We start from the raw sequence: 27,665 nt of genomic DNA on the forward strand, positions 1-27,665 counted from the left end.
GGCTCTGTCTGGTCAGGAGCAGGGCTGGATGGGTCCATCCATGGGCAATGCAGAGGTTTTTCTTCCAAGTGGTCTTCTCCTGCAGGGTTGATGGGCACTGACCACTCCTGTACATGGTTAGGCCACGATCACTGCCGAAGTCTCTTAAATGGTCATAGGAACTGGAAAAAGTTGTTGCGTCTCTTGATCTGAATACCATTGTAGACAAATTTGCTGGTAGATCCTGCTTTAATGAGAAGGTAACAAATTAAGTGTCAGGTATCCAGATGGGCAGTTCCCAAGATTTAAGGACATTTAAGTCTTCTGAAGAGACTTTGGTAGTTTCCACCATCTGCTCCCCCCCTGCCTCCCTAAACTCCAATACTGATACCAGGAACAACATTTTGGGAGGCTCTGTAGGGCGTTGTTGAAAGGGGACGCAGGAAAGCCCTGTTCCATGAACACTGCAGGTCATTTGATGCGTGCCACCATTATAAATCATTATTAATGTGTATAGCAAAATCTTTATTCTCCTAATAATGGACTTCACTACTTTGTTCCTTCAAACTACTTTTTCTAGAGCTACTAAAGAAGGCTGATCATTGGTGTATAACCTCAGTAACTCTATCTTTGTTACAGGCTGATACTTAACCTTTTAGTTGCCTTGAGTTTTGTGAGGAGACAGCTGTCAGGCCGCTCCCAAGATAATATTTCTCTCATGCTTGTTAGCAGGCATTATCTGCAAAGCCTGATTTGTTTCCTCTTACCATTAGATGCCAGGTGCGAGATGGCCTGGCTCATATTAATCATTTATTGACTGATAGTCGGCACTCAGCTAAAACTAAGCATCTTATATCCTATGTGTTTTGTCTTGAATTCTGGCAAGCTTCACTGTCTGTGTGTATTTGAGGCCCAGTGGATGGGAGCTTAGCCTGCTATTTCTGTAAGCTTTGATGCTTTATTAAAATATAAGCAAATTTGGATCTTGCATATTGTTTCCTTGGGATTTCTGCGAAACCTGAAGCTTGTTGTGGAACAGCCAGGCCCTGGAGACAGCTCTGACTCCTCTGATGAAGAACAGCTGGATTCCGTGCCTATCAGCCACCAGCCAGCTGCAGCTGAGCAATCAGACAAAGAATCCCAGTTAGGAGGCGATGAGGTGCGTGCTTCATCCCCCTGCCCGGAGCTGACAGTTCAGGGTCAGCCAGCTGCCCTGTCTTCTCCAAGATCCCCAGGACTGCAAGAGCAACATCGGCACAGGTGTAGAGGGGAATTACAGTCTTGACACAGGTCAGCATGCCTCAGAGCTCAGCACTGCCAGTCAGTTGCAGAGAAAGGAGAAGCATCACCAGAGGAGACGTGAAGCAGCCACCGCAGGTGTGATGTAGGGCTCAAAGCATACGAGGGAAGAGCCCTTCAGCATACCTTCAACACATTCCTTTAGACACTGACCTGCTGAGGCTGTATCAGACTTACTTTTTGGAAAACTGACCTTGGCCTGATTAGACAACTCTTATACAATTTACGGACACTGTTTATTAAACTCTGGCATCCTGCCTCTGATAACCAGCTCCCGTTCTCTGCCTGCATTAACTTTGCATATGCCGGCACCTGCCTGAAGTAGAGCAGAGCTCCTGGCCAGAGCCCCAAACAATGGGGTCAAGCATTGTCCATCAGTCATGTAATATTTTCAGCTTGCATCCTGTATGAACTGACAGCGTACGCCAGACACCTTCGCACTATCGGAGGAAGTAATTCTTCCTTCCAATCGTGAACCAGTTTTGCCTTCCAACAGTGTGAGTGGTAATGCTGTGGCTACAATTGTGTCATGCCCTGAATATAAACACGAGTGTTTATATTCTGTTGATATAAATATCTGCTATGTTTATGATGGAGGCTGTAACCTTTAGTCTTTGTTTATGTACATAAAGTGTGCTAATTTAACCTTTTGCAAGTCAGTGTAGGGAGCCTGAGACCTGAGATAAACGGAGGAAGTTCTCTTAGACCAGTATACTATTTTTAATCCCTAATTTATAGACCACCCTTTACAGAGGCAGTGCAGTGGTTAGATTGTCAGACTACAATATAGAAGACTCATGTTTCAGCTCTACTATGAAATCTTGGGTAACATTAGGCTAGTTGCAGGCGTGCGTGCTCTCTCTCTGTATCTCTCTGTCTGTCTCTCTCCTACCTCATAGTATGGATGTTCAAATAAACTGTAGGAAATGGAGAAGCTACTTTGGGTCTCTGTTGGGGAAAGTGAGGTAGAAATTAAGAACATAAGAACATAAGAGACACCAATGTTGGATCAGGCCAAAGGCCCATCCAGTCCAACACTCTGTGTCACACAGTGGCCAAAAATACCAGGTGCCATCAGGAGGTCCACCAGTGGGGCCAGGACATTAGAAGCCCTCCCACTGTTGACCCCCCCCCCAAGCACCAAGAAGACAGAGCATCACTTGCCCCAGAGCCCCTATCTATACCTTGTGGCTAATAGCCACTGATGGACCTCTGCTCCATATGCTTATCTAATTCCCTTTTGAAGCCGTCCATGCTTGTAGCCGCCACCACTTCCTGTGGCAGTGAATTCCATGTATTAATCACTCTTTGGGCGAAGAAGTACTTCCTTTTATCCGTTCTAACCCGACCGCTCTGCAGTTTCATGGAGTGCCCACGAGTTCTTGTATTGTGAGAAAGGGAGAAAAGTACCTCTTTCTCTACCTGCTCTTTCCCATGCATAATCTTATAAACCTCGATCATGTCACCCCTCAGTCATCTTTTCTCTATTAATTGTTAAATAAATAAGTACTATCCCCATTCCAAAGTCTTGGACATACAACAACATAATACCAATATAAAATATCCCATTAGACCAAATTCCTCTGTAGGCCCCTTTGGATTTTCTTATAAGGAGAATTTTTGTTCATTTATTCATTCATATATGTACAACAAATCAGCTAAACAGCCTAATATATAGGGTGCATATAAGAAAATATATACAATTAATCATATTACTTTAAAAGTCATTTGTGTCATGTAGCTTCAGACAGCTGAAATAATATATGAAATGTACATCATTCAGTAGAGCACAAAAGTTATTCCTTGCATATGATTTGTGTTACCCAATTAAAACCTAGTTGATTTAAATATCCAGAGAATTTTAGTTTCTTCCTTGAACTATAATAGCCATCTGACATTTATGTAAAAAGGTAAAGGTTCCCTTGCTCTAAAGCCAGTCGAGTCCGACTCTAAGGTTGCGGTGCTCATCTCAGTTTCAAAGCCGAAGAGCCAGCGCTGTCCGAAGACATTTCTGTGGTCATTTGGCTGGCATGACTAAACACCAAGGCGCACGGGACGCTGTTACCTTCCCACCGAAGTGGTACCTATTTATCTACTTGCAATTTCTTGCTTTCGAACTGTTAGGTTGGCAGGAGCTGGAACTAGAGACGGGAGCTCACTCCGTCATGCGGCACACTCGGGTCTTGAACTGCTGAACTACTGACCTTCCACAGCCTGCAGTTCAGCGTCTTAACCACTTGAGGCACCGTAGCTCCGACATTTATGTAGCCAGTGCAAAAATAGCCAGATACTCAGGTTTATCATGTTTCTTCCAGCTTTACACTGAATTGTGAAACTGGCTGCGTGAGAAGCTGCCACCTGCTCTTTTGGACTCAGTCTAGTTCCTCATGGCATTAATAGGACTTTAGGAATTACATGCATCTGAAGGACTCCAGGATGACACAGGCTAGCCCAGTCTCGTTAGATCTCAAAAGCCGTGGGGTCAACCCTGGTTAGTATTTGGTAGGGAAGCCACCAGAGGCAGGCAATGGCAAACCACCTCTGAAAGTTTCTTGTCTTGAAAACCCTGCGGGGTCACTATGTCAGCTGTGACTTGACAGTCCTGTTCTCATATGTGGACTCCTCTAAATGTTTAATGCACTACTGAAATGGCAATATTTCCACTTTAAGGGATGATGATAATGAATGCTTTTTGAAAGTGCTGTTGGAGAAAAAAGTGTCTCTGGTCATAGTATTGTGTTATTAGAATAAAATGTCACGTATATTATCGGAAAAATTGCCCTGAAAGGATCTGCCAAATTAAAGTGCTGTGCTAAAACATTCACCTTGTCCTGAAGCACTCATGTAACTTACTGGCTTGGTTTTAGAGAGATTCTAATGTTGGACTTTATTGTTGCAGTGAATTGAATTCAAAACTGCAGGACACTTTGGAGCAAATTGAGGTGAGAGCTCATCATTTGCATTTTTAAAGAAAGGGAATGCTTTAGTGCATCTTGACTTTTGAATTGCTTTAGGTATTCATATAGCATTGCTTGGTTGTGGAAGGAAAGTGAACATTTCAACATGAATTGTACTTTGATATTATATAATTATAGTTGTTCTTTTTGACTGTGTTCACTTTTTTTTTTTTTTTTAGGAGCAGTTAGATGTTGCGCTTTCCAAAATCTGCAAGAACTTTGATATCAACCATTATACCAAGGTTCAGCAAGCTTACAGACTACTGGGAAAAACACAGGTTAGCATACTTGGTTTGAAATCATGTGTTGATATGTAGGGGATTAGTCTTTGTGATTATTTTGATGACCAGAATGTATGAGTGCACTAAATATTGATACTATTTAATCATGAGTCTATGAAACTGCTTTATACAGAGTCACACCATTGATCTATCTGGCTCAGCACTGTATTGTCTGACTAGTAGTGGTTCTCTGGGGTGTCAGGCAGAGAAAGGGCTTCCCCTCACTTCTGACTGGAGATTTCAGTGATTCACAGTGCACTTTAAAGCAGAGTTATAACTTTCTTAGCCTAGTGACTTCTGTGCACTTAAAAGGGTGTATCTCTGCTTAGGATGGCACTATTAAGCCTGCAAATACAAGTGCTTTACTGCTGTGTGATGGTCCTTTCTTAGTTTTACTAAATTTCAGATACATAGCCTATGTCACTGGGTCTCAAGTTGTCTTGTATATCCACTGCAGGAGAAAAATATATTTAGAACATGTGAAAGGAACCCAACTCACATTAGTCAATCATTTTCTTAATGTGATTGATCCTTCATTTTTCAGCAGTTGCATATCCTTACCGCACTATCTGTGGTTTTCATATGCACAGATCTACCTTACGAAAATAGCTGACATTATTTTAGGCACTTTAGGGTGACTAGGAAGTGATATTTGACTGATAAAGATGATACATCTGTGAGCAAGTGCTCAAGATTTCTTCTGCTGGCAGTCAGACCAAATGAACGAGAAACTTGCTAGCCACCCGCTGCAGTTTTACTCTGCTCCTACAATTAGTTGTCTCTGCCTTCTTTTACTTTTAATGGCCTTTCACTGGTGGCAGAAGTAATTGTGGATTTACTAGACCATGAGAGGATTTGTGGTTCTCCAGTTTCACACTGGAAACAATCCTTCATATTCTAGCCGTTCATCTACTTACAGCCAACCCGTTTTCCTTCTGAATTATGAAATCTTCAATCTTTTTGGCTATAAGGCTGCTGACTGTTAACTTATGCAAAGCCCACCCAGTGTACTTTCTAGAATGAGATACACTCTGCCACTTGCACATCTAGCATCCATTCATCTTCCTTGTTAAAGTTGCTGCAACTGAAGCTGTAGATGGTATTGTTTAACTTGCAGGGCCTATTGATAAAGTACATCTTAAGTCCTCCTGCCAAAGTAGCATTGGCTGCCTGGTACTATGGGCAGCAGTAAAATTTTGTCCCTAATCAGATGATGTTTGTCAGTGTGCTCAATAATTTTGTCTGCTGGGAGCTGCTAACTCCTGTAGAGGCTGCTCAAGAAGACACAATTCTGACACTGGTTCTTTTGTCAGTGTCCACAAAGATCTCCTCTGGTTGAATCTTACCAGTTTTTCTGCTGGCTCAAGAAAAAGGATGGGCATTCCCTCCTCATTGCAGCCCCATCCAGCATTAATAATTTGGAGTTGGTAGTAAGCAGTGAAGTGGCTAAATTTGTGGATGATATAAAGTTGTTCAGGGTGGTGAAAACCAGTGAGGATTGTGAGGCACTCCAAAGGGATTTGTCAAAGATGGGCAAGTGGGCGTCAACATGGCAAATGGGGTTCAATGTGGCCAAGTGCAAGGTGATGCACATTGGAGCCAAAAATCCTAAATATAAATACACGTTGATGGGGTCTGAACTGGCAGAGACTGATCAAGAGAGAGATCTTGGAGTTGTAGTAGATAACTCACTGAAAATGTCGAGACAGTGTGTGACTGCAATAAAGAAGGCCAGTGCTATGCTGGGGATTATTAGGAAGGGTATTGAAAACAGATCAGCCAATATCATAATGCCCCTATATAAATCAATGGTGCGACCTCATTTGGAATACTGTGTGCAATTCTGGTCACCACAACCTTAAAAAGGATATTATAGCTTTGGAAAAAGTGCAGAAAAGGGCAACTCGAATGATAAAAGGGTTGGAACACTTTCCCTATGAGGAAAGGTTAAGGCGCTTAGGGCTCTTTAGCTTGGAGAAACGATGACTGAGGGGTGACATGATTGAGGTTTATAAGATTATGCATGGGAAAGAGCAGGTAGAGAAAGAGGTACTTTTCTCCCTTTCTCACAATACAAGAACTCGTGGGCACTCCATGAAATTGCTGAGCGGTCGGGTTAGAATGGATAAAAGGAAGTACTTCTTCCCCCAAAGAGTGATTAACACTTGGAATTCACTGCCACAGGAAGTGGTGGCGGCTACAAGCATGGACGTCTTCAAAAGGGAATTAGATAAGCATATGGAGCAGAGGTCCATCAGTGGCTATTAGCCACAAGGTATAGATAGGGACTCTGGGGCAAGTGATGCTCTGTCATCTTGGTGCTTGGGGGGGTCAACAGTGGGAGGGCTTCTAATGTCCTGGCCCCACTGGTGGACCTCCTGATGGCACTGGTATTTCTGGCCACTGTGTGATACAGAGTGTTGAACTGGATGGGCCTTTGGCCTGATCCAACATTGGCGTCTCTTATGTTCTTATGGTTTTTAATCTGTAAGGGTCCTATGAGAGCCTTTTTGAGGACATAAAGCGCTGACTTCCATCTTTCACTAGGAGAAAAGCTGGTAGGATCCAACCCACTGATTGCAGCCCCCTTTACGTTTTTCTCATAGAAAGCCCCGGGAGCCATTCGGTTGTACTGGAGAGAATAAATGCATTGTGGTTGGCTAGGTGACCCTAGGACTGGTGACCTCAGCAGCACTTGTTTGCTTTTATAAGTGGAAGTTAATCTGTGGTGTACCTAAATCCTGTAGATATGCAGTGTGGCCAATGCACAGGAAGCAGGAAAGTGGCTTTTTAACGATGCATTTTGCTTCCCCCCTCCTTTCATCAGACAGCCATGGACCAACTACATATGCACTTTACTCAGGCCATTCACAACACGGTATTCCAGGTTGTTCTCGGTTATGTAGAGCTGTGTGCCGGAAACACGGACACTAAATTCCAGAAGCTTCAGTACAAGGACCTCTGTATGGTACGTAGTAATGGATGGTGGTTGAAACATTTTATGTATATTGTTGAATGTGCCTACTCCTTGCTAAAAGTAATTGTAAACCCCCATTCTGCCTTGAACACCTACTGTATTTCTTCTGTATGGGTATAATATGGAAAAAAATAAGGGATTTGAAAATGACTGCAGATTAACAGGAACATTTAAAACTTTTATTGTCCATACTTTTAATCCACTCTTGGCCCAAAGTATGCAACGTTATCATTCAAAGCCCACCCACCTGCCAGTATAAAGCAAAGATCTGCAATCTGTGTGTTTCAGGGGAATATATGAAGAGAGCCTATGGTTTCGAACTATTATTTCTTTATTTAGGCTTTTTTTTTGTCTATGCCACCTCTTCAAAATCCTGGATTCAGCAGCTTACAGTTAAAATCACCATAATGTAAAAATGAACCATTGAACAAAAGCAGCATAAAAACAATCCATAAAACAGAAGCATGGCCTTAAAAATCAGATAAGATAAAACCCTGGGTAAAAGCTTGGATAAAAAGATGTCTTGGCCTGGGCCCTAAAAGAAAGTAAAGTAGATGCCAGGTGAGCCTCAAGAGGGAGGGCATTCCGGAGGCAAAATGGCACCACAGAAAATGGCCTGTCTCTAGGCATCACTTGCTTCACCTTTGAAGGCGGGGACACAGAGAGCAGGGCCTGAGAAGGAAATCTTAAGTGGCAGGCCAGATAGCACGAGAGGAGACTGTACTTCTAGAGATAACTTGAGTAATTGGGTCTAGACAATCCTGACATTCTGTCTTTTTGGCTTATGGGGCAGAATCCAGAGTATTTCAAAATGTAACAGATACCATTTTTATGTTTGCCAGATTTATATGGCTCACTGAACTTAGCACATCCTGGACCTTTGTTCCACATGTTTCCTTGTGGACTTCATCCCTTAAAAATTAATGGGGAAAATCTCACAGTTGGGGATAAATGGTATATGAATCCAGTCTGAACAGCCTTTCTCTTCTTCCTGTTCAAAGAAGCTCATGAAAGGGTGACTATACCACAATCAATATACTAGTTGAAAAATTATATATATTAAAATTAAGCAAAATTAACAAATTACTTCTGAGTTGTTATACTTTGCAATCAATATGGAATTACTACCCCAAAAATTGGAAGTGTGTGCATATGTATCTTTGCTCCTGAATAAGAGGGGTAAGAAATGGTTTCCCTGTCTTTGTGTTCTCCTCTCTACCTATCCTGTGCATGCCGCTTGTGCATTTTTGAGTTTTTCAGAAGTATCGAGTGTCTGTTTTACTTATTAGGTGTTTTTCTCTCTGTGTGTGTTTCCCTATTAATTCTGCATTTGGTGAATTAGAAAGCAAATGAAAACACAAGAGTTCTTTTTCTTGTGTGTTCTGCAGCACATTACATCAGACAGCTACATTCCTTGCCTTGCTGACCTCTGCAAAGCTCTGTGGGAGGTAATGCTTAGTTACTATCGCACCATGGAGTGGCACGAGAAATGTGATTGCAATGAGTCTGCTTCACCTTCTGGTAGGCAATGGTTATTGCTATTTGAAATTAACATTGAAATGAAATACATACTCCAAATCTCCCCTTCAACAGAAGAATGGCGGGTCCAGTATGTTTGATCTGTCAACAGCAGAATGACTTGCAGTAGGGAACCCTATATAAAAATGCTCATTTGGCTTGATTGTAGTCTTTTTGTGTCAATGTATAATTTCCATACTGTTTCCTGTGGTGAGCTTCTGATGTTTTGTTTTTTGGTTAGAGGATGAAAATTAGGTGATTTATAGTGGTGGCCTAAGCAGAATTACTCCCTTCTCCATCCATTAAAGTCAATGGACTTGAAAGGATTTGCTGTTCATCTCTGACAGTTACTTTGGCAGCCTCTTGTTTCTCTAGGAGTCCAGGAGATTTAGCAGCAGTAGTTCACTGAAGCATTATACTATTGGTATATTCCAAACCAATCTAGTCGAGCCTGTGGGCACTTCTGGAATTTTTAGAATAGAGAATGGGCATCATGACAAAATGGTTGCCATAGAAGGCCAAGGCCAATCAGAAAATAGCTTCTATCAGGTACTGGGGCCAGTCACAAAAACATTGCAAGGCAAGCATCTTCCTGCTATGAGTTTAATTGGTTCATTGGTCCTGCTAAACATTTAGCCTGTATGAACCATGAGGAAAAGAGGGTTAGAAATGTTTTAATAAATAAAATAAATACTTCTGTTTTTGTCAGAATGAGACTTCTTAGAACGTTTTGTTACTCTGAAGGCATGAAAGGGAGTGATAATGAATGACATTTGAAGAACTGGACTTGTGCCCCTCCAGTTTTGAAACCTTGCAACCACAGAGTAAATGAGGGGAGCATAGCGAATACGTTACTTGGGCTTGTGTAAGAAAAACAAATAGCTACTTTTTTCTGGCAGCTTCAAAGAAAAAGACTTAAATTTCTTTTCCAGATGGAAGCAATACGATGGGTGGCGAAGAGACCAATTTTGACCGCAGCTATGTGAAAAAGAAATTGGAACATGGACTTTCACGAATATGGCAGGTCTGTTTTGGGAACTGGCAAAATGCTCCCCCCATAGTTATCTTATTCTGTGCTAAAAATCCAAGTAGGAATACATTCTTCAAGTGTGTTTGTAGTGTCCAGCTCAGCTAGACTTATTTTTGCAGCACAGTTTAATTTTCTATAAACAGGATTTAAAAGAATATTTAAAACACATTCAGATTATACACAGTCTTAAAATAACATAAAGCGTATAAACTAAGATCTTGCAGTGACCTTTACCCCCTAGGCAATGTTTTGCCTACAGTCCTTTTAAGATGAATTTGCAATTTGCAATACCTTCACATTATTTGTTCTTTAGAAGGTGTTGCCAGTTTGTCTTATGAAAGCATTAGAATAGTCTCTAGGAGTTAAAAGGTCAAGCCAGCACCTTGCTATATTTGTAGGCAGCATGCTGTTTTCACTCTTTAAAAATTGCTTTCCTAAGTGATGAATTCAGTCTTGTTAGAGGTTCTGTTACATTGTAAACCTGATACTGTTTTGAGGGTGTGAGATGGGATAGAAATCCGAAAGCCAAAATTGAGTGTGGTGAGAATGTCAGACTAGGATCAGACAAACCCAGGTTCAAATCCCCACTCAGGTATAAAGTTCACTGAGTGTCCCTAGTCCAGAAGCTAAAATGACTAAACTGAGGTTGCCATGCCTTGGTCACATTATGTGAGGACAAGAGTCACTGGAAAAGACAATAATACTAGGAAAAATTGAAGGCAGCAGGAAAAGTGGAAGACCTAACATGAGATGGATTGACTCAATCAAGGAAGCTGTGGCCCTCAGTTTGCAGGATCTGAGCCAGGCTGTTAATGATAGGACATTTTGGAGGTCATTAATTCATAGGGTTGCCATAAGTCAGAAGCGGCTTGACACAACACACACACGAGTTCCAGTCAGTCTCTTTCAGTCCAGCGTACCTCATTGGGTTGTTATAATTATAAAAGTGGGCAGGGAAGTGTGATGCCCTCTGAGCAGTCAGTGCAGAAAGATTAGCTGGTGGTCCAACTGTCATTATTGAGGCAGAAAAGTGTGTGGACTTCAACAATGCTGAATTTTGTCTCTGAGGGGAAAATGCATACTGATGCCACATGCAACTGTTGATCTTCTTCCTCAGAGAATCTGCTCCCTGCTTCCCTCCACCCCTCCTACCCCCAGTAGCAATGATTCCTCCAGCAGGAGTGAGCTTGAGAGACATCAGGTCCTCCTGAGGAGAAACTTACAGTTTGTCCTGTGAATTTTAATCTAATGCTTTTATTCAGCTTGCCAACTATGACTCCCCGTCTACTTCCCTCCATCAGAGGCAAGATTTTCCTGTTTTTCTTTCCGTTTTGTGACTGAGCTGTCCTAGTTGTCTGTTTTCTTCTTTCCTGAATAATACTGGCTGTTCCATCCTGTCACAGTATAATATTTTGGCTGTTTGCTCAGCCCAGGAACCTGAGGGAAGGAATGGTAACTTATGTGACTTAAATGGCACTTGAGAAGTTTTTGTATTCCAAATTAACAAAATATTTTATTCAACATAGAGGGGAAAGGTCAGGTGAAACCAAGGGTAAAATTTCTGTGGTAACTCAGTATAAGATAACTCTGAGGTAAAACTAGTAGATGCACAGACTTTAGTTCTTTTGTTTCAGGCTAATGAGAGTTTCTTAAGCTATTCAGCGTTACTTAAAATCTTTATGTTAGAGGCTTTTGTTCTAGTGTTTTCTAAACACTCCAGCACACTTTCTTTGAGTATTCTCTAACTCTTTGGGTTTCCAGAAGGCTGGTACACTCTTTAAAACTTTCCTGGCACCGCTGGTGGACCTCCTGATGGCACCTGGGTTTTGCCACTGTGTGACATAGAGTATTAGACTGGATGGGCCATTGGCCTGATCCAACATGGCTTCCCTTATGTTCTTATGTTCCAGTGTTCCAGTACCCAAACCCCTTCTCTTGAAACACCAGTACTTGTCTTGAGTTTTTAACTGATTCTTAAGGTCTCTAAAGGCAGTTTCTAACCACACCAGACCAGGGATCTCTGCACTCTTCAGAACTAACTCCCTGTTTGACTGGGTAGGGACTTTTCTTCTCTCTCTAGAAGATCTGTCCCCTTTCCTTGGCCCAAATGGGAGTCTCTGTTGAACTACCCGCTCGTCTTTGCCCACTTTCCCCAGTTCTCCTGTCTGTGTTAAACTGCTCAGTCGGGGCTGAATTCCGAATGAATTCTCCTCCTTGACATTCAGCTCTAAAGTCTCTCTCTGCTCAGCTGATGCTAAGCAGTCAGATTGCTTGGAGCAGCCTGTCGCTCATGGCTCTCTGTTTCTGTGAAGAATTAATCCTTCACAGTCCTTCAGCTGTTTGTACATCAGTTCTAAGCTTTTAAAAAGTGCAGTCCATCACACCAACATATAAATGAAATAGATATTTCTCCCTATGAAATATTATTGTCATCAAAAGCAGTTTGCAACCCACCTGCTGCCATACCTTCCTCCCCATAAAGAGACCATCCCTTTCAAACCCTCCCTCATGTCTCAAGCGGGAGCAAGTGGGTGATCTTCTTGGCTGCAGCCGCTTGTTTCGTCCTTTTTCTTCCTAAGAGGAGAAGAGCTTAGGGAATGTGGGAAGAGGGTAAAAGAAAAAGGGTGAGAGGGGCTGAAGTTTGTTTTTAAGATTAGAAGTTCAGGAATTCAGTGAAGTCACTAGATGAAGTGGAGGAAGGAGTCTGGTTGTTCTTAGCTTAGAGTGAGGAGGAGGCTTGGCTTCCCTAGGCTACCCTTCCTACCCCCTGTTGTTCTCCTGTTTATTGCAACCAACTTGATAGTATGTGGGCAGCGTGCACAGTGAGTCTTTGCCCGCAACCTGGCAATCCCAGTAAATTTGGGACGGCATCCAGGGATTCTGCTTGGAGGTGAGCACGCTAAGGATGAGCACAAAGCTCTCTTAAAAGGTTTCAGTTGTTCATACCCATTGGCAATATAATCATGGGTGGCCAATACAAAAGCATTTGTTAAATACTCCGGAGTTATTCAACATGTTTGTGTTTTTATAGGATGTTCAGCTGAAAGTGAAAACATATCTGCTGGGGACTGACATGTCTAACTTCAAGTATGATGATTTCATCTTTGTGCTGGATATTATCAGCAGGTATTTGGGGAGAGGCATCCATTTGGTGAAATCATGCAATACACTAACAGTATTTTCTAAGAATTTAGCTAGGTGATAAATAGCTGTATGCGAAGGTTGGTTCAATTATCCGTACTCTGTTTGACGCAGAATATCTGAGTTGTGGACTGTAGTGGTTTTTTTCTTCTCCAGTATCAAAACAGTTCTTAGAGTTCGGTCGGTCGGTCCAGGTTATGAGAGACAAACTAATTAGGAGGATTTAATTTGATAAGACTAGACCAGCCTAGGACCAGATACTCTGACTGACCTGGTTTGTAGATCAACTTGCCCATGACACATGTTAGGAGAATGCAGATCCCTTCAGATGTATCAGGGTCACTTCAGGCCACATCTGCACCACTGGCTAGACCAATTAAAACCTCGACTTCTGTGGCTTTCCTTTAGGATCTTTTGGAAATTGTCACTTGTTGGGAAAACTGTGAAAGGTCCTTCAGAAACAAAGCATCCAGAGTTGCATGAATGGGATGTTGAAACCAAGGAAATTTACAAGATTAACCATCAGAGTGGCTTGTCAGCAGGATGACAGTATTGTGGCTCTACAGTAGTGGTTGTTACGGCATGCATTGTAGTTCATTGTGCCTTGTCAATATGTCCTATAAAGTATAAGTAACGTTCACAGGCCAAAAAATATGAGAACAGACGTTTTCTTTTTCCTTGACTTCCAAATGCAGGGATTCATTGTGACTTTTGCCTTGGTGCTTCCGTTTTCTTCCCTGAGGTGCAAATAAGCAGACTCATTATTAGATTGCAGAATCTGTATAGACTCCCAGAGTACTACATATTTTAATTGCTTGGCTAGAAATCTCTTTGCCTTTTGGTTCTTGGTTGATATGAACAGATGGCACATAATAAGAAAGAGAGAGACTTTATGTACAGGTTTATATTCTGTGGGTTTAGAAAGGCAATAAATGCAGGGAAGATGGGGAATTGTCCCTGCATTAGTAAATGTTTCTGTAGCAGTTCTGGACTTCTGTATGTTGAAATAAGCATATCCCTAAAAATGATTTCCTATAGGCTGATGCAAGTCGGAGAGGAATTCTGTGGCAGCAAGTCAGAAGTTTTGCAAGAATCGGTTAGAAAGCAAAGTGTTAATTATTTCAAGAACTATCACAGGTAAGGCTTACCAAACTGGAGATCCGTTGCATGGTTATATTCACTTTTATGATTATAACCTTTTTATTGTAAAAAAAAAAATGATACTTGTGTTTTTATAAATCTTTTTCTGAAAAAAAATGCATAGGAGCTATTGGAGTCTATTTTGTTGTTGTAAATTCATTGTTCTCATTCTTTATAGTACCTGAATCCCACCTATTTCCCTACTGCATTTTATCCTGCCTTTCCTCCAGAGTGGTGGTGGCTCTCCTCCTTCATTTTCCCCTCACAACATGTGAGGTTGAAGAGGCTGAGAGAAACTGGCCAAGCTTCATGGGGATTTGAATCTGGATCTCCCAGGTCCTGCTCTGACTCTCTAACCATTACTCCAAGTGGCTCTCAGAGACCATTGCACATTATCAATATATCTAATGCTCAGCATGGCCAAATCTACGGATACTTAGATCCAGAGGCTGAAGCCATGAATGGACAAGACAGATCTTTGTACGAACCTGAAAAAAGTCTCAGGTGTGCAAAAAACTCTGAAATCTTTAAAAAAGGGGGAGAGGAATAAATCCCCCCCCCATAGGTTTAAGAAATAAATCCTCTCTCAGCGGCCATAGTGGCCATTGCTAGGCCACCACAACATTATTGACAGCCTTAAAGTTTTGGTATCTGTAAGAAAAATGTGTATGGGGGGAGGGACCCTTTCAGGGTTGTTTTGGCATTCGAGAAAGGACTCATCACGGCCAGGCCCAACAGCAACTACTGGGTGACTTGCTAACATCTGATTTACATGATTCACGCAGGCCCACACCTTTCCTGCTGTTCAACAGTAGCCACCCAACGAAAGCCAGTGTGTGGTGTAGTGGTCAGAGTTTCAAACTAGGATCTTGGAGCTGCAGATCTGAGTTCGCACCTGCTACAGAAGCTTGCTGGATGACCTTGAGCCAGTCACACAGACTCGGCCTAACCTGCCTCACAGAGTTGTTGTGAGGATAAAATGGAGGAGAGGAGAAACAATGTAAGCTGCTTTGGTTCCCCATGGTGGAGAAAGGTGGGGCAATATATATGAAGGAAAAAAAATGAAGGCCCCGGTCACATGGGCCGGATATCGGGCCGGGGGGGGGAGGCGTGGGCCAGATATCGCTCGGGGGGGAAGCGTGGCTAATTGCCCCAGTGCAGTTTGATCCGCGATCAGACTCGCCGGCGGCACACCACCGGTCCTTCCCTTGGCGCCGGTGGGTAAACGAGGGACCAGAGGGGAATGCCGCCCGCCGGCGCGATCACACCACGGGGGTCTGGAGGCAGCCCGTGGCAAACGTTTACTAGTACCTTGGAGGTGCTAGTTTTTTAACTCGCATTGTCGGCGGTAAGCCACGGGTGCGCTCCACTTCCCAGATGTTGGGGTGTGATCGCACCCGAATAATCCGCCCACCATCCGTGCCTCTCCCGCGGCAACTTTACCATGTGACCAGGGCCGAAGTAAAACCAACACATCTTGCGCTCAGTTCTATCTTGAAATATTAACCCGCTAGTGTTACTGTTAAAATTCTCAGAGGAAGTTAGATAGGAGGGGGAGGTTAGTGAACTTTAACCAAGGAGGATGCTTGTTCTGCCGTAGGCTTTGTTTCCCTCTTATTCATTGCTGCTGACCAGTAGCAAGCTGACTGCATGCGTAGTGAGCCTGGCAATGTTAAGGCTGTTCTAGATCATGTTGGGACGTTCTGCTTAGAGATGGTGCAGGAGGCAGACATCAGACTAAATATCGTTTGCTATAAAGCTCTGGCTGTCTGATAGTCTAACTGGGGCTGTATAAAAAGTGGTGATTTAAGACAGTTTATTATGCTGTCTGAATGCAGCCTAAAACTCTGAAGGAAGAAGACTTTTAAAAAATTTATTTAAGCAGTTTTCTTCTGCCTTTATGCTCTTTTAAAATAAAGAACCTGAGGTGGCTTACAATATTTTCTTCCTAGGATGTTTGTATAGAACACATATGCCTAAATGTAAGGGTCAAACTAAAGGTGATAGCAGCAAAGACCTTTGTTCTATGCCTCTTCTAAGAATTAGAAGAAACGCCTATAAAATGAGTAATCAGTAGGCAGACCAGAACTATTTAAACAGATCACCGTCAGTGAGAAGGGGAAAGATCCATGTGGTTTCTGTAGGGTCACAGCTCAGCTTAGTGGTGTATTTGAGTCTGATTGACAGGTGCTTATCCAGCAACTACTGTACATATAGGACTGCTTAAGTCTCCCAATGCTTATTGGGATTGTTTTTTTGTTTTTTTTAACCCTATTGATTAAGAATTATAACAGGAAATTGAATGTGTGTGTGTATGTGTGTATCATACATTTCTGTGTATAAATTAAACAACTGCTGTAAGAACTGAGCATTTGCAGAAAAGAATAAAATGCTAGAAATGTTTTCCTTTGCTGATACAGTGTTTATGTGTGTGTGTGTGGGGGAGCAATTGTTGATAATTGTTAGGTCAATAAACTTAGCCCAGGTTCTTCTGGCTAATCTGAGCAAATAGTCCTTAATGGCGGTTGTTGGATGCTGGTGCTGAGTGGGTGCTGTAAAGATTTGTTTAGTTAGTAGCATCTCCAAAGCCTTTTTAAGATGTAAAGGTTAATACCTAGCTGTAAATGTACTGTTCACAAATTTTACCATGAATTACATAATGTTCTTAGGAGATCTAGGTTTTTCCTAATAACAGCACATGCAGTTCTTGTTGTGCGTAATTAGGAAATGTTACATGCTTTTGAAGATGCATTAGTACATAAAAGCTATCCTGCGGGAACTGTTCAGAGAGCATGGTCTTCCACTTGTTCATCTTGACATACGTGAACAAGTGGGCTGTAGATGTAGTGATGCAAATTTTAAACTATAATGGAGGGAGGAGAGCAAGATGACTGATGTATAAAACCGGAGGGGGAGACTAAGTGCATGAAGCATTTTAATGGAAAGTGCCATTATTTTTGAGAGTTAAGTGTTGGTGGGTGTATTTGTGAATGGCCCATTTGGGTCAAAGTGATAAAAGTTTCTAGAAGGATCTTATTGATTTGCTTTGGTAGTGGCAAAACTAGATTATGTTTTTCATAAGGAAGCAAGTCATATCTGATATCCAGAAGATTGAGAGTTAGGGCATGAATTTATTTAGGAGATTTATTGTGGTACTTCAATGAGACTGCAGCCAGCTACTTGCTTGGTATCATGGGCTGGACCTAAGGTTCTGTTTCAGTGGAGCCTTCCTCCAGGCCTTAATCTGATGGAATTTTTTCTTCCACTGAAAGAGGATTCCTTGAGTCAGAGGAAGGCTCACCCATTAGTGAAGCAGAACTTTTGAATTCAATCCTCCAACACATCTAATGAAACAGAATTAATTCCTGATTGTGCCTTGTGTTACAAAAACAGGGAGCACAAGAACATATTATATATGCATGCTCATGATAAATTTTCAGAATAAGATCTCTCTCTCTCTCTCTCTCTCTCTCTCTCTCTCTGCTCTCCCGCTCCCCCCCCCCCCTCTGGACATTTTACCAGAATTTGTCTTCATTTGAACTTTCTTTTTCTGCCACCATTAAGCACAGTAACTTTTTTCTGATCTTTCTGCTTCAAGCTTTTGAATCTGCTGGCATGCTGAACCAGTGTTTCTCACTGCTTAAATTGTTGCTATTATATATCAGTGGCAGTGCACTTGTTGATCAGTTAATGATTTCTTTAAAGGATGTGATGAATAAAATCGATAAACTTTCACAGAGACAGGATGTAGTGGTTATGGGAGATTTCAACTATCCAGATATTTGCTGGAAATCTAACTCTGCTAGACATGGGGCATCCCGCAGATTCTTGAATAGTCTTGCAGACAACTTCATCTCTCAGAAGGTGGAAGTGGGAACCAGAGGATCTGCTGTTCTAGATTTAATCCTGACTAACAGGGAAGAACTGGTTGATGAAGTGAACGTTGTGGGATCCTTGGGGAATAGTGACCATGTCAGCTTGGAATTTGACATAGAGAAGGATGTGAAACCAGGACATAGTAGGACTCGTATCCTGGACTTCAGGAAAGCTGATTTCAAAAAACTCAGATAAATATTAGGTAGGATCCCATGGCTGGAAATGCTGAGAGGGAAATCTGCACAGGAAGGATGGGTGATGCCAAAAAATGAAGTGCTTAAGGCACAATCTCAAACTGTTCTGGTAAGAAAGAAAGGTGGGAGACGGGTAATGAAGCCAAGGTGGCTGAACAAGGAACTCTCTAAAGAGCTGAGACTAAAATGGGAAATGTACAGGAAATGGAAGGAGGGTCAGATTACTGAGGGTGAATACAAAAAGCAGGCTCGAATCTGTAGGGATGGTGTCAGAAAGGCTGAAGCGCAGATGGAGCTGAGGCTTGCGAGGGATGCTACAAATAACAAGAAAAATTTCTATGCCTATGTTCGGAGCAAAAAGAAGAACAGGGATGGGGTAAGCTCATTGCTAGGGGAAGACGGTCAAGCCTTAACAAGGGATGAAGACAAAGTGGAATTACTCAACTCTCACTTTGCATCGGTCTTTAACCGTAAGGTGAGCTGTATACAAACTGAAGAATGCAGGGCATATGAAGGAAGGAGGAACTGCCAGTCCAGAGTAAGTAAGGAAATGGTTAGACAGCATCTAGCTGTCTTAAATACTTTCAGATCTCCAGGGCCGGATGGCTTGCATCCCAGGGTGCTAAAAGAAATTGCAGATGTTATTTCAGAGCCTCTGGCTCTAATCTTTGAGATGTCCTGGAGTACTGGTGTTGTGCCAGAAGACTGGAGAAGAGAAAATATTGTCCCGATCTTCAAGAAGGGAAAAAAGACGGACCCGGGAAATTACAGGCCTGTCAGTTTGACATCAATACCTGGGAAAATTCTAGAGCAGATTATTAAACACTCTGTCTGTGAGCACCTTGAACGGAATGAGTTAATTGGTAGTAGCCAGCATGGGTTTATCAAGAATAATTTTTTTTTTTAATTTAACTTTAGACTTTATATCCCGCTCGAACCCTCTTTCTCAGGGGGTCTCTGAGCGGCTTACAAGTGGTGCTAGTCACAAGAATAAGTCATGCCAGACCAACCTTATCTCCTTTTTTTGATAGAGTTACTAAAATGGTTGACTCTGGCAATGCTGTGGATATAGTGTATCTAGATTCCAGTAAAGCATTTGACAAAGTTTCTCATTATATCCTTGAGGATAAGCTGGTTAAGTATGGGCTGGATGGTGCAACTGTTGGATGGATTCATGGTTGGTTGAAAAATTGTACCCAACAAGTGCTCATAAATGGCTCTGCGTCTACGTGGAGGGAAGTCTCGAGTGGAGTGCCGCAGAGCTTGGTCTTAGGTCCGGTGTTGTTCAGTGTTTTTATAAATGACCTGGAGGAAGACATAGAGGGGATGCTTATCAGATTTGCAGATGACACGAAGCTGGGTGGGATTGCTAATTTTGAAGGAGACAGTCAGGATTCAGAAGGATCTAGATAGGCTGGAACAGTGGGCTGAGACAAATAAAATGAATTTCAATAGAGAGAAGTGCAAAGTCCTACACTTAGGTACAAAAAATCAAAGGCAGAGATATAGAATGGGAGGGACTTGGCTTGATAGCAGCACATGTGAAAGGGATCTGGGTGTTCTGGTTGATCACAAGCTAAACATGAGCCTGTAGTGCGATGTGGCTGTGAAGAAAGCTAATGCAATCTTAGGCTGCATTAACAGAAGCATTGTGTCCAGATCACAGGAGGTGGTAATTCCGCTCTATTCTGCTATGGTCAGGCCTCACCTGGAGTACTGTGTCCAGTTTTGGGCACCACATTTTAGGAAGGATTTTGACAAGCTTGAGCGTGTCCAGAAGAGGGCAACCAGGATGATGAGAGGGTTTGAATCCAAGTCTTATGAGGAAAGGCTGAAAGAGTTGGGTATGTTTAGCTTGGGAAAGAGAAGGCTTAGAGGGGACATGATTGCAGTCTTCAAGTATTTGAAGGGCTGCCATGTAGAAGATGGAGCAGATCTATTCTCTCTTGCTCCGGATTGCAAGACTAGATCTAATGGGTGAAAATTACAAGGGAGTCCTTACCGGCTAAATATCAGGAGAAACAGTGGAACAGTCTGCCTCGGGAGGTGGTGGATGCTCCTTCACTGGACATTTTCAAATGGAGGCTGGATGACCATCTTTTGGGTATGTTGTAGGGCTGTCTTTCGGCTATGCTCTGGCAGAGTGCAGGGGGTTGGACTAGATGACCTGCAAGGTCTGTTCCAACTCTAACATTCTATGATTCTATGGTGTTTAGTGCACCTTTTGAAAACTATGCTTCCGTACTTTTTTTTGTTTTTTTGTAGAGTGACTAGAACCGCAGTAATTCTCTACTCAGGGCTCCTTGCAGTGTGCCAACAGTCATTACCATGTTAGCAACATTTATGTAATTATTCTTCTGCAGTTATTTCATAGGCTGACTGGGAAGTACTGACTCCTACATTCCTTGTTCAAAATGAGAGTGATGGCTTTTTAAAAAAGCTTTGATGTGCCCTTGCGGAGACTACTTAATTGCTACTAAATTTCTGTCTTGCACACATGTGGATTTTCCTATTTTCCTTCAGTTTTCTGGCAGAAATGTTTAGAATATTTTTTTAAAGGGAGGCTTCTGACAAATGATAGGGCTATTTTATACTCAGCATTAAAACAAAGGAAATATGTGGAATGAACATTTTAATGTGTGTTTGAAATAGAAGAGAACAGCTATTTTGTAGGGGTTCTTTTTTAACTAAGAAGAATGTATGAGTAACTTCTTGGTAAGAAGAAGAAGAAGAAGAGATTGGATTTATACCCTGCCCTTCACTACCCAAAGGTGTCTCAAAGTGGCTTACAAACTCCTCACCCCTCTCCTCCCCACAACAGACACCCTGTGAGGTAGGTGGGGCTGAGGGAGCTCTGACATAAACTGCTTTTTTTCAAGAACAGCTGTGCCAGAACTATGGCTTGCCCAAGGTCATCCAGCAGGTGCAAGTGGAGGAGTGGGGATTCAAACCCGGTTCTCCCAGATTACAGTCAGTGCACTTAACCACTACACCAAACTGGCTCTCTGGTAACCTATATTGCCCTGCAAAATGGTGAGAAGAATATTCCTACCTGGCCTTCCTCTGTTTCCCCAGATTTCAGAATATGATGTAATTTTCCTCACTACTTAATAGGACAATGTACACCATAATCCTAAAAAATAGCAGAAGTAAGACATATTTATTTTGATTTCTTTTCTGCTCTCCCCCATGATTGTGGGGCTCAGAGTGGATTACAACATAAATAGGCACTTTAAAAAAATTAAAATTAATACATACAATCCAACAATTAACCAGATGGTGTATAACTGTCTCGCGGTGCTCGGGGAGAGAGAGGAGGGGAAGAAGCAGAGGGCAGAGTATATAACTGGAAGCTCCCTGATCTTACCCATTAGCCTGGTGGTACAGTTCCGGGATCTCATTCAGAAATGCATTCCACAGAGCTGGGGCTATACTAAATCTAGGAGAAGGCAGCCAGTATCTTCATGTTTTCTACCTTCTGGCTACTATCTAGTCCTTTCTGGAGAAATTTTTTTAAAAAATTGTAAGACATTTATACTGGAAGCAAATAAATAAATGAAATGAAACAACGTCTGAGTCCCAGTGAAACATTTAAGACCATCAAAGTTTAACTCTGGATATAAGCTTTCATATGCACAAAAGCTTATACTCAGAATTAAACTTTGTTGGTCTTAAAGGTGCCACTGGGACTCAAACTTTGTTCTGTTGCTTCAGACCAACACGGCTACCCCACCTGAATCTAAATTATTTGTATCGGCCTGTTGGCCATCTCGTGTAAGCCGCCCAGAGCCTGTTTACAGGGTGGGCGGGGTATAAATGTAAATATAAATAAATAAATAAAATAAATAAATGAACTACACAGTTGCAGGCTTGATTTGCAGGATTATGATTGCAGAGTTTGTTGCGGAATGTGCCCTTTTCTCATAGAGGAAAAATACTGTTGCATCCATTGCTGCGCTCTGCAGTGCCTGTTGTCCACTGTGAAGTCCCATTCTGCTTTTCATTGCTGTTTGCACCTCACTATAGATATATAGATGAGTTACAGTTACTTTCATAACAGCTGCTATTCAAATCCTTGTTCCGTCTCACTGTGTTCTCTGGTTACGTTGGTGTATTTTACTACAGGACATCCAGCTTGTTTAACGTATGATAGAGTGGGGATGTAAACAGTGCCTTCAATTACTGTCATTAAATTAGAGGGAAAACTATTAAAGGGACGCACAACTGTTCTCAGGTTTTTCCAGTGTGAAAGTTTTTAATTCTGTTCATCTATTCTCTGTGTAGGAGCAGTGTGCTTTTGCTGACATGAAATGTTTTCTTTCAGAACTCGTCTTGAAGAGCTGCGAATGTTCTTAGAGAATGAGACGTGGGAGCTGTGTCCTGTTAAATCAAGCTTCAGCATACTGCAGCTGCATGTAAGTGCCAGTCATGTTAAAAGTCGGGCATAGGATGAATTGATGGCCTCGCAGCAGTAGGGCTTTTCCTGTTACACCATTTTTCTGCAGGAAATTTCTGGGTGGCTTTTCCCCCAGTAGCAGGGATAAAACCAGCTGAAGGGAAGGAGTAATTCCCTGCAGGAAATCAACAAGGTCCCCTTTTCCCTTTTGAGGATCTTCCTCATTAAATCTCAGCCCCAGTGGCTGCTTTTATAAAATAAAAAGTCTCTCAGAGGAAACGCACAAAAGTGTATTTCTGCCCTTGCGTTTCAGTTGAAGTCACTTGTGTACAGTCAAAGTTGGCTTGACAGCAGTGGCTTGAAATGACACTTAAGAATAAGGATGCAAAGAATAGCTTTGAGCTAATGTAACTCTAGCACTTGATAACTCAAGTGCACTCCTCTTTGGGTGTATAAAAATCGCAATGGAAAAGGCAAAAGCATATTCTTGCTAGTGAATGTGTTTTAGTAGAGAGAGGGGTTGGAATGAAGTTTCAGCAAGCGCCATAGAAATGTGACTTATCTATCTAGTTCCATTTTGTATTGCACACTTAAATCTCACTCAGTTGATTGATATGTTACTGGACTGATCTAGGAGCCATTTTGATAAATTCTAGATTACTTTGTTCACTTCTGTTACCAGCCAACAGGAAGGATGCCAGCCAGTTTCTATTTTACAGATATGACCAGAGCAGCAAGAAATTTAACTGCTCTGATAATGTAGGAATAGGACTCTGAATAAATGTGAGTAAATCTACAATTCAGTTCACCTGACCAAAATCAGCCTTGCTCCAACCCAAAAGTTTAGTATAGCCATCGCCTGCCATTTTGAGTGTTTATGGTCAGTACTTCAGCTGAGTATTGTACCTTTGTGGGTTGTGAAAGTATTCACAATGGAAACAACATGGCCGGAAGTTCAAAGTCTCTTCTCTTTATATTAATAGGAATTTAAATTCATGGCCCAGTCACGCTCTCCTTCCGTCTCACCGAGTAAGCAGCCTGCTTCAGAAATAGAAAGGACCATAACTCTGTTCGAGCAGTACTGTAATGGAGGAAACCCATTTGAAATCCCTGCCAACAACAAGGACGATGAAACTGAAGATGTACTGGCTTCTAATGGGGTACGAAAACACTCTTTGCAGTGTATTTGGGATACCATATTCTTGTTGTTTTTGGGATACCATAATCTTCGCTCAGAATTTTCAAACCCTGGCAGCTGCTCCCTCAATTCAATGCCATTTCTAAAATCAGTTAACCAAGGTGTGTTTTTATTTAAACTGCTAACACCAAGCTTCATGCACTAAGCACACTTCTTGTGAAATGGATCGATAGTGTTCATCCAAGCCTAGTCTTCCTGAATTCTTTGTAGACAGTGCTTTTCCTTAGGAAAAGAAGCAGGGAGATACAGACTTAACAGGGCAATTTAAAAATCCTAATTACTTTTTCTTCTGTGCTGGTAAAATAGGTCTTATTCTAATGTCAGTCCGTCTAGCTGCCTTTGGTTCATTAGGGAATTAGCATTATAACTTGACCAGGAATAAGGCCTGTTATGTTCATTAGGGAATTAGCATTATAACTTGATTGATCTGTGGCTTTTGCTTACGAACAAAGATTCCATTTGGGAACCTACAGTCATAGTTTTTCAGAGAAATTCTACTGGTAATTTTGGAAAAAGAAATGCACTTAAATAACTTTCAGTTTTAACAAATTTGTTTGTCAGTCCAGTTTTGGGATACTGGATTAGGGGGTGGGAAGAAGAGAATGAATATTTCTTCCAGGTTTAATGGCCATTCTTCTAATAGATCTTAGAAATAACTTTAAGAAGAACCTTTCTGGTAGTTTCAGAGTGTTGGGGGAAATAGGCCATGTTTTTCAAGGAGGATATATTGCAATCTTTAATCTAGTGGTACAACAGTAGCCTATTGGAATCTGGACAAATTGGACTATTCTCACCCAATTCCTTTTCTCTTGGCAGTAACAGAGAGTACTGTAATTGGATGAAGGGAAATGGTCCTGTTTCAGGTCACTGATGGATGGGATTCTCACACTCCAAGTCTAATGGGTGTTACACTTGAGTTCAAGGAGCAGTTCCCTCCAGATTGGATTGGGCATTAGCTATTTATTTGACACTGTTTAATAACAGTTTTTGTGAACAGAGCGCTTTACAACTTAATATATTTCTCTAGTTATCTTGTATGAGATGGGTTAGGCCTGGTCTGTGCAGATACCTTTAGGCCTTGAGCTTGTCACTTTTCCTCAGTCTAAGGTTGTTTGCAAAGTTGTTAGGAAAAAAATAGGGAGGAGGAGACTGTGCCAGTTTTAGTTAAGTAAATAGCAGAATCCTGAGGTAGGAGGATGGTTTGCCGCTGTTCTGACTGTACGTGCATGTGTGTTGGTGGTGGTGGGGGGGTCACATTGCAAAGAAGGTTCCCCTACATTAGAAACTTGCTGCAAATAGAAGACCTGCACTGCCGGCAAAGAAGCAGCCCCTAACCGTTTCCCCTCATGTTCTAGCTTCTATTTCCAGGGAGATCATTTTTGCCCCCACGAGGTAGTATTCAAAAGTAACCTTGAAGTACCATGGCCCACGCACCACAACGCCAGTTCATCCTTCTCTGTGTTTAGACCAAGCCTGAAACGGAAAAAAGTGAATTTTGTGGTGAATTTTCCAGCTGAGATTTAAACTCCCGTCACCCATTGCAGATCTAGCCATTTCCTTATGTCAGTGCCTTGGCTCCTGTGTAGCAGCGTTGTATCTTAATGACTAACAAACTTAGTGTCTCAGAAGCTGTCATGGGCCAGAGCACGCTTCATTCAGATGTGTGACAGGGTCACTAAGTGGAGGAGGAGGAGGAGGCGATTGGATTTATACCCCGCCCTTCACTCAAAGTCTCAGAGCAGCTTACAAACTCCTTTCCCTTCCCCTTCCCACGACAGACACCCTGTGTGGTAGGTGGGACTGAGAGAGCTCTTTCAAGAACTGTCCTTGAGAGAACAGCTCTGACAGCTCTCTGTGTGTGTTACGTGTCTTATGAGCTGGATCCTACTCCCCCATTCCGCTAAGTGGGGAGGCTTCAACTGTTGGGGGATGGATCCTTGAGCCCTAGGGTTCAAAGACACTGTTCATTCTGTTTTACAAAGTATGAGTCTAAGAGGTCAGGCAGTGCAAGAGAGTGCAACAGTATTCTGAAAGCAGATATTTGTTTATTTAATTCATTTGTACCCCGCCTTTCTCCCCAAAGTGGCTTACATCATTCTCCTCTCCTCCATTTTATCCTCACAACAACCCTGTGAGGTAGGTTAGGCTGAGAGAGTGTAACTGGCCCAAGGTGACCCAGCAAGCTTCCATGGCATGTGGGGATTTGAACCTGGGTCCTCCAGGTACTAGTCCAACACTCTTAACTGCTACACAACACTGGTTCTCAGTAGCAGCAGGGCTCTATTCTCTTCTGGCATCCTTATGAGAGAATAACACATTCTCAGCAACTGCCCCCTAGTCCTTCCCTTCTCTTCTGCTAAGACACATCACATCTTTATCCTCTGGACTCATAGGAAGGAGGCTTTTGAGACTTCCCCATTAAGCTAAACCTGGAGCACACTTCGGGCGCACCACAGGACACAGGGCAGCTGTGCAGGTGATACCTGAATGTCATCTTGTCCTGGAAATGCTCCAATGAAATAGTTTCAAGGCAGACTCCAGCTTGAAGCTGCTGAACTGAAATTCATTAGCAGTCTGACACATGGAATTGCGTCCGAGAGATCCTCGCAATGTTTAGTTCGCAGTGGAGAATGAGTCACTTTCTTCAGATGCTTCATTTATTTACACTATTGGTGCTGCTATGCCAGTTAATCACCAGTGGCTGCTAATCAGGAATGGTTCACAGTTGAGCTGATTGGAACCTAGGTTAATTTGATTCTGTATTGATTTGTGCTCTGTAGACAACTGCTATCTTTTGAATTGCTTGCCTTTTTTGAACTTGACGTAAGTATACTCCTCGTGCATCCAAAGGAGAAGTCACTGGTCCTGAAAGCTTAGGCCACAGCACGTTTGCTAATTTTTAAGATGCAACAGATCTCTTCAGCACTTTTGCTCCTTATTTTAGAACTTCATATCATTTGCATTATATATAGAATTCTGTTGCTCAGTTACATCATTGGTAGCCTATTATCATAATTTTTAATCATTGTTGGATTATAGTAATTATTTATCATTTTTGGGCTCCAGATGGTATTTACACACTGATATTTTGCACCCTTCTGTACCTTGTACTTTGCCTTTTCAGTGTAAAGGGTTCCCTTTCATGGTGGAGGGGGATTCTTTGGAATTCTGTATGATACATATAAAGCTGCTTGTAGTTGATGGACAAAACTGCTACGGTACTGTGAAAATGCCTCAAGTGTTTTCTCTTGCCTTTACAATTTCTGGTCAGTGTTCCAACTCATGGTTGTCCCCATGATAAAGGATTGCCTTTCCCTTGCTAGAGTGTGAGCGAGTACATCATGTCTGCATTTTCATACAAATCAAAAGATTGCGTCAGTCTTACAATCATAGCAGGACTGTTATTGGGACCAGCCACTAGAAGGAGCAGTGATGACATCAGCTAGCAATAGGTTGTGGTTTTCTGAAGGGGGTAATACTGTTATTTCTGTAACCTTGTTGTGGATTGTCCATGACAGTGCTATATTGCATTCTCTTCATTATGAAGACTGACAGATGTGGCCTTGTGCTGTGGTTGCTTCATTTTTTGTTGCTCTTTGCAGGGCTGCATGCCAATCTAGAGCATTTTGCATTAGTTAATCCTCACTGTGACATGAAAATGAATTTGTGCTGGGTGATT

The 27,665-nt window shown here is 42.1% G+C and overlaps 1 protein-coding gene across 1 annotated transcript in view; it reads left to right on the forward strand.

The window, feature by feature from the left end:
* VPS50 (VPS50 EARP/GARPII complex subunit) overlaps positions 1-27,665 on the forward strand; it is a 122,331-nt gene that overhangs the window by 43,444 nt on the left and 51,222 nt on the right. Inside the window, exons 10-18 of the mRNA XM_015420198.1 lie at positions 4,178-4,220; positions 4,415-4,513; positions 7,344-7,484; positions 8,882-9,014; positions 9,944-10,035; positions 13,073-13,167; positions 14,221-14,319; positions 22,717-22,807; positions 23,772-23,948. Of these exons, the coding sequence (XP_015275684.1) occupies positions 4,178-4,220; positions 4,415-4,513; positions 7,344-7,484; positions 8,882-9,014; positions 9,944-10,035; positions 13,073-13,167; positions 14,221-14,319; positions 22,717-22,807; positions 23,772-23,948 (970 nt within the window). The remainder of the gene's footprint in view (positions 1-4,177; positions 4,221-4,414; positions 4,514-7,343; positions 7,485-8,881; positions 9,015-9,943; positions 10,036-13,072; positions 13,168-14,220; positions 14,320-22,716; positions 22,808-23,771; positions 23,949-27,665) is intronic.

Source organism: Gekko japonicus, unplaced genomic scaffold (genome assembly GCF_001447785.1).
Source record: "Gekko japonicus isolate JY-2015 unplaced genomic scaffold, Gekko_japonicus_V1.1 scaffold154, whole genome shotgun sequence".
Classification (NCBI taxonomy): Eukaryota; Metazoa; Chordata; class Lepidosauria; order Squamata; family Gekkonidae; genus Gekko; species Gekko japonicus.